Raw genomic sequence first — 12422 nt, forward strand, 5'->3', positions numbered from 1 at the left:
GGTGGGTACCTTTGGTGGTCTCTCTCTCGCTCTCTCTCCTCCCCTCTCTTCCCCTCTCTTCCCCTCTCTTCCCCTCTCTTCCCCCTCTCTTCCCCCTCTCTTCCCCCTCTCTTCCCCTGTCTTCCCCTCTCTTCCCCCTCTCTACCTCTCTCTACCTCTCCACATTTTTTAGTTGAAGTTTACACGGTCCATGATTGCATTATACCTTTTCTTAGTGTAAATAGAGAATTTTGAGTGTTTAATTTGTGTGATTACTAGACATTCTGTTTATTGCTGCAGGCGAGCCGTACAATTTTTCATATTCCTTATGTGTATGAAATGTTTTGTGTGTGTCCACTGATATTTAGAATGTAATCACACTACACTTTTCCAATCCTGAAGAACAGGGTGTAGTAAAAATTAATGGTGCTTGAAACATATGTAATGTATTGTGAACATGTTATCCTTCCTGTCATCATAGTGGGTATACAATATCCTGGAAAAGAAAGCAGAGGCTGACCGTATTGTCCATGAGAACCCAGATCCTTCTCATGGGTTTATCCTCATCCCAGATTTTAAGTGGAACCAGAAGCAGGTACGTTGAGGTCAGTAGGTTTTAAAAAAATACATAAGTCTTTGAAGAGCCCTTTAAAAATAATCTTGTGACTTTGGGACCCTATGTACCTAAAATATTAAATGGAGTCTTTGCTGGAAAATGCATCTCCTCTTTAGAGATTTTAACAATCTTTATTGGCTTCCTAAACAAATGTAACCATGCTAAAAGTGTATAATAAGGCTGCTTTTGTTTCTTTGGAATTTTAAACACAAATTTCTCTCCTTTTGAGTCTCTGAATGGAAGAGTCAATGACGTGTTTCCTCTACCATTACCTCACTTCTGCTTCGCAGATAGCCAATAAATATAAGGGAAGGGGGATAGTGAGGGATTTGCGTGTGCAAGCTCTCATTGAACATTGTGACATCACACAAAAGGGACCATTCAGAGGAATTTAATCCCCCCCCTTCCCAAAAAAAATTCTGTTTAGTAAAGGTTTCATATTTAGTTAAAAACGCATGCAAATATAACCCTGTTAACGTTACAAATGTCACTACCATTACTATATTTTGATCTTTGGAGGAATTGTCTGTCACGGGAGACCAGGGCATTACACCTTTAAACCGGGATACTTCATTGAGCAAAACCAAGGAGTAAAACAAATGGTCATTTATTCCATTGAAACAGACATACACACAGTGGATTACAATTATTCAGAGGGATACACACTTACTGGGGGATCTGGGCTAAAAAAACTAACCTTTCCTAACTCAGTCCTTAAAACAAAGTCTATGGTTGATCGGGATGTACCCGCAAAAGTCCTGGAACTCAACTCAACTCGGCATGCATTACCAGACGCCACCGCTGTATCTGCTCCGGAGATGCCAAAATCCCTTGACCGGGACATAGTACCAAACGTCCTGGCTTTTCGGCTTCTAGTTCCAGCCGCGACCGCTACGTTCTACGGAGAATGCTAAAAAGGTTGGAGGAGATTTTAAACTAGGATGGAGGGGGGAGGTGAATGAAACAGATAATGAACTAAATGGAATAGAGGAGGATACAAGGAGGTATGGAGGTAAAATGGGGACAAGTGCGAGTTTGACAAGCAGTGAGACACCCATAGTAAATACAGATAATACTAGAAAACTTCTAAAGACTAAACCAAGTGGGAGCAGAAATGAAGGAGCAGATAAGATAATAGTACAGGCTGAAAAAAAACTTAAATGCATGCTTGCTAATGCAAGAAGCCTGACAGATAAAATGGGGGAGCTTGAATTAATAGGTGCAAGGGAGCAGTATGATATCATAGGCATTACAGAAACATGGTGGGATGAAACTCATGACTGGACAGTTAATTTAGAGGATTATTCCCTTTTTCGGAAGGATCGAACAAATAGAAGGGGAGGTGGAGTATGTTTATATGTTAAACCGGATCTAAAACCTATTATAAGGGATGATGTTAATGAAGGGAATGATGAAAATGTAGAGACTTTGTGGATAGAAATTAGCAGTGGAGGTAAAAGTATAAAGAAAATGTTTGTGGGAATATGCTATAAACCACCAAATATCTGGGAGATTGAGGAAGCTAAAATACTTTTGCAAATGGAGAATGCATCAAAACTGGGTCATGTTTGCATAATGGGGGATTTAGACTGGGGCAATGAGATTAGCATTACAACAAAAGTAAACAGGTTTTTGGGGGTGCTTAAAGACAATTATATGACCGAAATTATTGAGGAACCAACCAGGAGAGGGGCAATATTGGATTTGGTCATATCAAACAATGTAGAAGTAATAACAAATACTTGAAGGTTTAATACGGGATAATATTCAGGAATACCTAATGGAAAACAAAATTATTAGTAATAGTCAGCATGGATTTATGAAGGGTAAATCTTGCCAAAACTAACCTGATTTCTTTCTTTGAGGAGGTAAGTAGGAATTTAGACCAGGGTAATGCAGTTGATGTGGTCTACTTAGATTTTGCAAAGGCTTTTGATATGGTTTCACACAAGAGGTTGGTGTACAAAATAAAGAAAATTGGACTCAGTAATAATATATGCACCTGGATTGAAAACTGGTTAAAGGACAGACAACAGAGGGTTGTCATAAATGGAACTTTTTCATGTTGGGCTAAAGTCGTGAGTGGAGTCCCTCAGAGATCGGTACTGGGACCCCTGATTTTTAACTTTTGTTTTTTAATGACCTTGAGGTTGGGAATGAGAGCAAAGTCTCCATCTTTTCTGTTGATACCAAATTGTGTAAGGTAGTAGAATCAGAGCAGGATGTAATTTCTCTTCAGAAGGACTTGGAGAGACTGGAAACTTGGGCAGATAAATGGCAGATGAGGTTTAATACAGATAAATATAAGGTTATGCATTTGGGATGCAGGAATAAAAAGGCGACTTACAAATTAAATGGAGATATATTGGGGGAATCATTGGTGGAGAAGGATTTAAGAGTGCTTGTAGACAGCAGGCTTAGCAGTAGTGCCCAATGTCATGCAGTAGCTGCAAAGGCAAACAAGATCTTATCTTGCATCAAACGGGCAATGGATGGAAGGGAAGTAAACATAATTATGCCCCTTTACAAAGCACTAGTGGGAAATTTCTGAAGCCGGCTCGCCTCTATTTCTCTCAGAGCATCTTTTGATCAATTCAAATCTACCGCTGCTGTCTTGGCGCTTAGAATCTCCTGACCTGATTGCCTGCTAGGTTTCTTATAGGATTTTCAGTCCCATTCACAAACCACTACAACAGATTTGCCGGTACTCTGAAGCCAGGCGGGCACTGATTTCAATAAGGGGCATGCGCCAACCTGGCACCTCTGCCATTTAGCATATTGAACCCCCATTGTGCCAGGCTCCTCAGTGTCTGGGCTGAGCAAATGGTTGCCGGATAGCCCTTATTCATGTCAGGACATGGGTACTTGAGTGTAACTCCGGTACTCCGTCCGCCCTAACACTTTGGCATCTCTGAGACTTTCAACTCCAGGACCCGACCAGACACAGTGGCACCAAGCTTGGTGGCCATCTGGTCTCCTGGAACCACGGACTTAGAAATTCCCCAGTTCATATACAGGGCATATACATATACTCTTATACACCATGTTCATAAAAATCATACAACATTCTTATAAGTCCCTCATCCCCTAGGATCTACTGAAAAGACGTGCACGTTCATTTTCAGAGCTCCCAGACCTTCCTATAAGAAGTTTTAATAAAATTTGCTTCAAATAATGTTTAGGTTCATTTTCAGGGTTGCTTCAATTGTACCGAAGCTGGACTTGGAAATAATTTTACTCTTGCAACCTTATACATAGTTGGCGATACCCCGAACCCCTATAACAGGTCTGGGGGTTTGGGCATATACCGTGGTGGACTCCCCCTTCACAGGGACCCCTGACAATACCCGGGATACACAAATCTCTATGCCCCTTTTTACCCCTCTGGTCTGTGCTGAAGCAGGGACCCTTGGCGGTGAGCTGCAAGAACGTTTTCAGGGTAGGATTGTGACCGGAGCATTGTGCTTAAAGGTATCCGAGAATCTGACCAGATACCCGACTACCTTTTTGGGGTATCCGGTAATGCTGGCACCCCGCTACATAGCTACAATCTGAAATGACTTTCTCTGCAAAACCCACCCTGAACCTCATAGCCTAGCAATCTCTGCTTGCTGGCACTCCTGGAAAGGCAAAAACACAAAAATTCTTTATTGCATATTTTCATGCAATGCATAGTAGTAGATACATGACAACCAGGTCCAAGAGCTGACACTCTAGAACCCCCCACATGACTCAGGGGCAACCAAGAGGGCTTGACCTTTATTAGTGAGCCTTGTTACCCCCTCACCGTCACACTGTCCTTTTAAACTACACTGAAAAGGGAGGCTGCTCATTCACCATGGTCACTAGGACACTACCTATTTCATTTGTGACATCTATTGAATAGGAGTACATTTAAGCTGGGGAAACGTCTTGCCTCCAACGTTATTAGCGATAAAATACTGGGGAAACCTTAATGCATTCTTGGCACTCCTGCCTTCAAAACATTAAAAAGGAGTCAATCAGAGCGTCGTTTTTTTTCGATCCTACATAGGGCAAGAAAATGTCTTGACTTCCAGTGGAACTCCCAAAATAAAAACCTGTGCTGTCATAAACTGCTTTCTTACTTGGCTGCTGATTAAAGCAGGACCCACAGAAGCCTATCAGATTAACTGACATAATGTTCGTATCTTGACTCTTTTTTTCTCGTGTTTGAGATTTTTATATATATATATATATATATTTATATATATATATATATATAAATATATCTATATATCTATCTCGTGGTTCTGGTTTTAAATGGCTTAATTTTTTCCCCACACAGTTTTTATTGAATTTTTAATACAGTTGCAGCAATGGGGGAGAAACAGAAGAGAGTAATGTGTTGGTGTTTTTTATCAAAATCTTGGCGTGGTTTGTTGAGGAGGCAGGACCAAGGATCCAGTTGCCAAGCTAGGCCTTTGATATTTTGTGCCAACTTGTGAACTTTGTTCCACAGCATGGACGCTTTTGGGCAGGACTACCACATGGAGGCCGACTCGTTGCTCACAGCCCTCCGGATACATGGGAGAATACCCTGGGTACATCTTCGAGAGCCGCACACGAGTTAGGTACCACCTGCATAGAACCTAATATGCATTCTCTTTAGTGTTTTGTGCGTTTAGAGGCTTTGGATGCGGCCTCGAAGATATCTTCCCTGTCCTTCGATTCAAGTGCACTGCCAAGATTGTTTCCCACTTTGTGATAAACACACTGACCTCCCGTGGGGGAGCCAAAAATATAGAGGAGTTGAGCAGTTAGGTAATCTTAGTTTGGTCAGGAGAATTTATACAGATTTGCTCAAAGGTTGTGAGGAAGGGGTCGGGTTGTAACTTTGTAGAAAAAAGCTACTGCAATTAGTGGCACATTTCACGTTTATCCAGCTAAAAATCCACCACCTGGGACTCTTAACTGTTTAAGGAATCTGGTTGCAGAATCTAAGACTAATCTGCTGATTTTATTGAACCACCATTCCCTAAAGACCTGTTTGTTAAGGCCCGAAGGAAATTTGGCATTCAGGAATAAGGGGTTCAACAGGGAGCTTTTTCTGACTAGGTGGAACTTTTCCTTATTGTGCTCCTATAGCTTCAGCGAGTGAGTGATAGTCGTGGAATGTGGCTGGATCTGGTCCCTAATTGGTTTGGCCATCCAGAGAACTGAATCAATATCAATGTCATGAAGGGAAATTAGTGCTTTCTCTAGTTCTACCCATCTTCTTGAGAGGGGATTTGCATGCCAGGATACATGCTGTACCAAGTGATCGGCCTTGTAATAGGAGATTAAACATGGTAGCCCCAGACCTCCAGCACTATATAAACACAAAGAGAGAGGAAAGTGCAGAGAACGCCCATAGTGTAATTCAATTTATTAAAAATATTTTTAAAACACAGATTATCATTCAACTCACATTTAGGAAGATATAAAAAAAAGCATTCACACTCTTTTAGGGACATGTGGCACCTGCGGTGGCAAAGCTGCTTGTCCGATAATGTCCTTCTCCTGCTTGCCTGTTTAGACACGACCGCCGATGTAAGTGCATTCTCATAAGGAGGACGCGTTAATCTTCCAGAAACTATAGGTGGCAGAATTTCTGAATTGATAAGTGAAAGCTCTATTGTGGCATGATCAGACCATATGATACTATGGATTTTGGCTGAGCCTACTTGGGAGATTTGGGAGGAATCTACAAATTAGTCAATTCTCATAAATAAATTTGGTGGGGAGCAGAGAAAAATGTGAAGTCTCTATTGGGTGGAGTTCTCCTCAAGTGTCATTCAGCCCAAAGGACCACAAACTAGCCGACAATTTCTTGACCTGGTTAGAACGGTGGGCTGAGCCCCCAGAGGAAGGTTTGATCTGTCTAGTTGGTCATTCAAGGCCAGGTCTTGCGTACCACACCAAACATTCTGTCAATGTTCTTTATCCTTTTTGATAATGATGGCAGTTTAATGGTTTAAACAAGAAGGGAAACAAGTCTGGATCCAAAATTTATCTGTAATGTATATACTGTACAACAGTTGCAGTGGCTGATTAAAAAAATCTGCCGCCCATTGGCACTTACCGCTTCCTCCTTCGGCGTTGCGGCATCAAATGATGTTGCAACGCTGAAGGAGGAAGAGGGCGGTGTCACAGGAGACCGGTTTTATTGTACACCTTTTATATCAGGATCATTCATTGATCAAAACAGGTAATGAAATAAATTGTAGTTTATTCACTATAGGCATACACACAATGATACACAAAATACAGCTGAAAAGACACACTTACTTGGGAATTAAACTAGACATTCCTAGCTGCTGTGCACTCTAAAACAGAGGTTTTTACTTGACCGGCACTTAACACAAAACGTCCTGGAAACCAAATCGGCATGCAATGCCACACGCCACCACTCCTTCTCTTCCGGAGAACTTGGACTTTTCTTCACCGGGAGTTAGTCCCAAACGTCCTGGAACTAAAATCGGCTTGCAATCCCAGCCTCGACTGCTACGTTCAGTTCTGAGAAGTTGGCCGCGAAAAGTGGGATTTAGAAGATTTTCCGGGCAAGATTTTCTGAAGCCGGTGCCTTGCTATTCGCGCAAGAGCACTTTTGAAAATCCCGCCGATTTGTTTCTGGCGTCGAATCTCTTATTTGATTGGCTTACGGGTTTCTTATAGTATTTTGGAGTTCATTCACAAAATACTATAGCCAATCACAGCATGGGAACTTTCCTTCCAGCCAATCAGAGCGAAGCCGGTCTTGTGAAGCCGGGCTAGTGGGATTCTGAATCTGCCAAGGGACATGTGCAAGTTTGCCACCTAGTCCCTTGCTATTCAGATGCCACCCGCTGGGTCAGGCTCCTCTAAGTCTGGTGGGGCAAATGGTAGTACGGATGACTTCCATTCATCCCAGGACGTGGGTACTTGAGCCCTTCACAGCTATCCAAATGAACTTCACACCCATGGCATCCTCTGGTGGCTTTCATCTCCAATGTCTTGCAGACTTACTGGCACCAACTTGGTAGCCCCTGGTAGTGTCAGAACATTGGTTCTGAAAGTCCCGGCTCATTACCGTGAACAGTACATTTTATATTAAAACACCATGTTAATAAAAATATACTTTTACATGTCCTAAGTCTCGGGGTATGGGGAATAGAAAAGAAAGCTGCACTTTATTTTCTACAAGCCTTTATTCCCCACACATCTAAGGGACTTGGACTGTATTCTAAGAATCCCCTCACAACCTTATCTATGTTTGGAGTACTCATGAACCCCTATTTAGGTTCTGGGTTAACTGGGTATCCAAACCTTTCAGGGCTATGCTGAAGCAGGTAACCATAGTGATGAATCACGCAAGCGTTTTCAAGGGGAGATATTGCCGGGACGATGTACCTACATGTATCCAGGAATCAGACCTGATTCCTGGGTACATTTTTAGAGGAACCAGCAACTCTGGACCCTGACTAGCTAGGCACATTCTGACAACAATTTCTCTGCAAAACCCCCCTGAAACTCATACTCTAGCAAGCCCTGCTTGCTGGCATCCTTGCAAAGGCAAAAACACACAAATCCTTTATTACCGCAAAGTACAGGTTATCCAGTTAGTCACTGGGCTCAAGAGCTCACACTTGAACCTAAATATTCGGATCAGAGGTAACAAAAACAGGGCTTGACCATTATTAAGAGCGTGGTTACCACCTCACCGTCACAGGCGGCACAAAGGAGGAGTTAAAATCTTTAGAGGCCCCATGCTTTCCACCGGCAATCAGTGGAGTAGACAGCGGTGCCTCTGTATATTGGGGGTGGGGGAGTGGAGTAGGGGGAAAAGGAAATTTGCCGCATTTACATTTTGAATACTGGGGCCAAATAGGAAAACCCCCACTGAACAGTTGCAAACAGTCTTGTCACCAGAGATTAGGAAAAGATTGTAAAATCACTCTTTAGCAGTTCGTTACTATCAAGCCAACAATAGCTTTATTTCATATACAGTAGTTTGAAATTTATTTTGAAATAGTTATACTTGCCCCAACATTATAACACACTTTCAGTATAGTGTAACTAGATGACCTCAGATATTGTAAGTTTTTAATAAGTACATGATGTTAAAGCCGCAGGATTCACCACTTTTAAAATAAAATGTTATTAACACCCTTTATTCGTTGTCTCCACAGGTAGATGATCTCTACCTCATTGCCATTTGTCACCAACATGGCATCAAGTCTTTGCGGGACCTCACCTCAGATCACCTCCCATTGTTGAGGAACATCTTGCAAGAAGGACAGGTGAGAATGGAAAGGCAACATAGGGACATAACTCATCTGCCTTGTTTGTTTCCGAAGTATAGTCAACATAACTCACCTACAGTAGAATAATGGTGAAAGCCTTGTATCTAGAAAGATATAAACAGAAATGAGAATTGCCCCAAAAATTGATAGAAATGGTGCGTATAGCATGAAAAAAGTTATGGGAGGAAAAAGAGGAAGCATTAGTTGCTGTAATTTTTCAAAGGTATTCATATGGAAGTACTTTCCAGTGAATAAGAAGTATTGTATGTCTTTATTTATATGTCTTTATTTATATAACGCCATTAATGTACATAGCGCTTCACAGTAGTAATACATGTGGTAATCAAATAAATAACAGATAATATAAATAACAGATCATGGGAATAAGTGCTTCAGACATAAAAGTAACATTAAGGAAGAGGAGTCCCTGCTCCGAGGAGCTTACAGTTTAATTGGTAGGTAGGGAGAACGTACAGAGACAGTAGGAGGGAGTTCTGGTAAGTGCGTCTGCAGGGGGCCAAGCTTTATGTATCGTGTTCAGAATATTCACAGTGCTATTCATATGCTTCTTTAAGCAAGTGTGTCTTAAGGTGGGTCTTAAAGGTGGATAGAGAGGGTGCTAGTCGGGTACTGAGGGGGAGGGTATTCCAGAGGTGTGGGGCAGTCAGTGAGAAAGGCTTAAGGCGGAAGAGGGCTTTAGATACAAAGGGGGTAGAATGAAGACATCCCTGAGAAGAACGCAATCGTCTGGATGGTGCATAATGAGAAATAAGGGCTGAGATGTAAGGTGGGGCAGAAGAGTCTAAAGCTTTAAAGTGAGGAGAAGAGTGGAGTGTGAGATGCGGGATTTGATCGGAAGCCAGGAGAGGGATTTCATGAGGGGAGATGCTGAGACAGATCTAGGAAAGAGTAGAGTGATTCTGGCAGCAGCGTTTAGGATAGATTGTAGGGGAGACAGGTGAGAGGCAGGAAGGCCGGACAGCAGGAGGTTACAGTAATCAAGACGGGAGAGAATGAGGGCCTGAGTCAGAGTTTTAGCAATCGAGCAACAGAGGAAAGGGCGTATCTTTGTTATATTGCGGAGGAAAAAGCAACAGGTTTTAGAAGTGAAAAATAAACACAGAAGCGCACCAAGGGTCAAGGTACATGTATTATACAAATAAAATAGTAACAAGTAAAAACTTACATATAAAATAATATAAGTCCAGTAGAGGCCAGTGCACAGGTTTCCAGTTCAATTGGATGGTAGGCGCAGGGGGTAAGTGCTGAGACTCACAAATCAGTCCCGCGCGCTGGGACCAACTGGCTCGGCAGAACTCAGATGTCACTTCTGGGTTGCGGCTTTTCGCAGGACCCGTATTGAGTAGTCCACCACAATCGTTGTTACTCTGTACTTCCAGCACACATCCCACTTCAAGCGAGCCGGATGGAATTGGCTCAAACCTCTGTGGGGAGGCTGGAAACTATACAGCCAAGAGTCTGGATCCCTATGTGTGCACTGAATGAACTCCGCAACGCGTTTCACACAATTCAGTGCTTCATCAGGTAGTAGTTTAGGACACCTATAGGGGGGCCTTTTATACAGTCACTCCAAAGTGAAATTAATAATTAAATGTGTGTAACATGCACTATAGGTGCAATTAACTATTGGACAGTGAGGGTATGTGAACACTCACCTGTTATAAATATAATATTGAATACAGATGAATATTTAAAATTATATACATATAATAAGGTATAAACATAAATAGAAAAAAATATAAATATAAAAATTGGAGAATTTATTTGGGACACTGTTAAAGGCCACCCATATAGTTGATATAAACTTACATGGTTATGTATGATTAAAAAATTCACAAGACCACAATTAATCACAATATTAATACAACAAACAACAGAGGAGGAGGAGGTGGTGTTAGCAGAAGAGACACTGAAGGTACGATGGGAGAGGTAGGATGAGATCCAGGATAGAGCTTTGTTCCGAATACCAAGTATGGAGGATGTGAAGGAGAAGAGGGTGGTCCACGGTGTCATATGCTGCAGAGAGGTCGAGTAAAATGAGCAGAGTGTGATGACCTCTGTCTTTGGCAGCATGGAGGTCGTCAGTTATTTTAGTGAGGGCTGTTTCCGTGGAGTGAGCAGTGCGGAAGCCAGATTGTAGAGGGTCTAGGAGAGAATAGGTTTTGAGAAAATGGAGCAAGCGAGAGAATACAAGACGTTCAAGGAGTTTAGAGGCAAAAGGCAGGAGGGAGACAGGTCGATAGGTAGAAAGACAGGTAAGGTCAAGCTTGCTGTTTTTGAGTAATGGTATGACTGTTGCATGTTTGAAGGAGGATGGAAAGGTTCCAGAGCAGAGGGAGGAGTTAAAAATGTGTGTGAGCATAGGGATTATAGTAGGAGCAAGAGGTTTTAGGAGATGGGAGGGAATGGGGTCAAGAGGGCAAGTGGTAGAGGGAGAAGAGGCGATCAACAGCGACACATCCTCCTGTGAGTGGAAAAAGAGTCAAGGAAGGCAGGAGGAGAGTTAGGCCTCGGACACGCTTACCGCTGGCGTGCTGAGGCGCGTTGAGGCTCAGGGAAAGCGGGTGCTTTCCCTGGCCTTGCGGTTCCTTACCGCAAGCGCTCTCAGCAGGCCGTCAGGGGGGGGGTCCGGGGGCGGGCGCGTCACTGGCAGGGGGGGGGGGGCAGTGACGTCACGGAGCTGGTTCGCCCTCATTGGGCGAACCGCTCACGTGACCGGCCTGTCTCGCCGGCAAGCGGGGGAATTTTAAATTCCCCTAAGACCTGCGCTTCCGCAAGCGCGCGGAAGCGCAGGTGAGTCCCTACTAAAGCCGCTCTAATTGCGGCTGTAGGGGCTCAGTGCTGAGCAGGAGCGTGCGTTAGCACACTTCCGCCAGCAAGCGCCAAACATGGCCATGGCCTTAGGAAGAGGTGTAGGATGGGAGGAAGAAACAGAGGGGATGTTCTGCCGTATGGATTCCACCTTTTCCTTAAAATAGTCAGCAAAGTCCTGAGCGGAGATGGAGGAAGGAGAGGCAGCTGAGGGTGGTTTGAGTAGAGTATCAAAGACAGAGAACAGTCGGCGTGGGTTAGACTTGTGCATGTTGATTAGTGAAGAAAAGTAGGCTTGTTTAGCTTGTGAGAGGGCAGAGTTGAAATAGGATAGCATACATTAGTAGTGAAGGAAGTCTGCGAGAGTATGAGATTTCCTCCAGAGGCGTTCAGAGGAACGAGTGGAGGAATGCAGCATGCGTGTGTGGGAATTTAGCCAGGGTCTAGGGTTAGAAGGGCGAGGGCGGCAGAGAGAAAGCGGGGCATGTAGATCGAGAGGAGGACAAGGCAGAGTTGTAGTTCCTGACCAGGTTGTCAGGGTCTGTAGCAGAGCTGAGGGAGGAGCGTAAAGTGGACTTAGTCAGGTAAGTGAATAGATTGCAGGTTTCTGCAAAACCGGGGGGGTGGATGGAGGTGGAGAAGCGAGATAGAGAGAATGAGATGAGGTGATGGTCAGAGAGAGGAAAAGGGGAAATGGAGAAATCAGAGAGAGA

General features: G+C 43.4%; 1 protein-coding gene across 1 annotated transcript in view; it reads left to right on the forward strand.

Moving 5' to 3' along the window:
• DCPS (decapping enzyme, scavenger) overlaps positions 1–10428 on the forward strand; it is a 28390-nt gene extending 17962 nt beyond the window's left edge. Inside the window, exons 2-4 of the mRNA XM_075603297.1 lie at positions 461–574; positions 8764–8874; positions 10278–10428. Coding sequence (XP_075459412.1) covers positions 461–574; positions 8764–8874; positions 10278–10379 — 327 coding nt within the window. The 3' untranslated portion in view covers positions 10380–10428. The remainder of the gene's footprint in view (positions 1–460; positions 575–8763; positions 8875–10277) is intronic.
• Positions 10429–12422: the final 1994 nt, after the last annotated feature.

The sequence above is a fragment of the Ascaphus truei genome, chromosome 6 (assembly GCF_040206685.1).
Source record: "Ascaphus truei isolate aAscTru1 chromosome 6, aAscTru1.hap1, whole genome shotgun sequence".
NCBI classification, from domain to species: domain Eukaryota; kingdom Metazoa; phylum Chordata; class Amphibia; order Anura; family Ascaphidae; genus Ascaphus; species Ascaphus truei.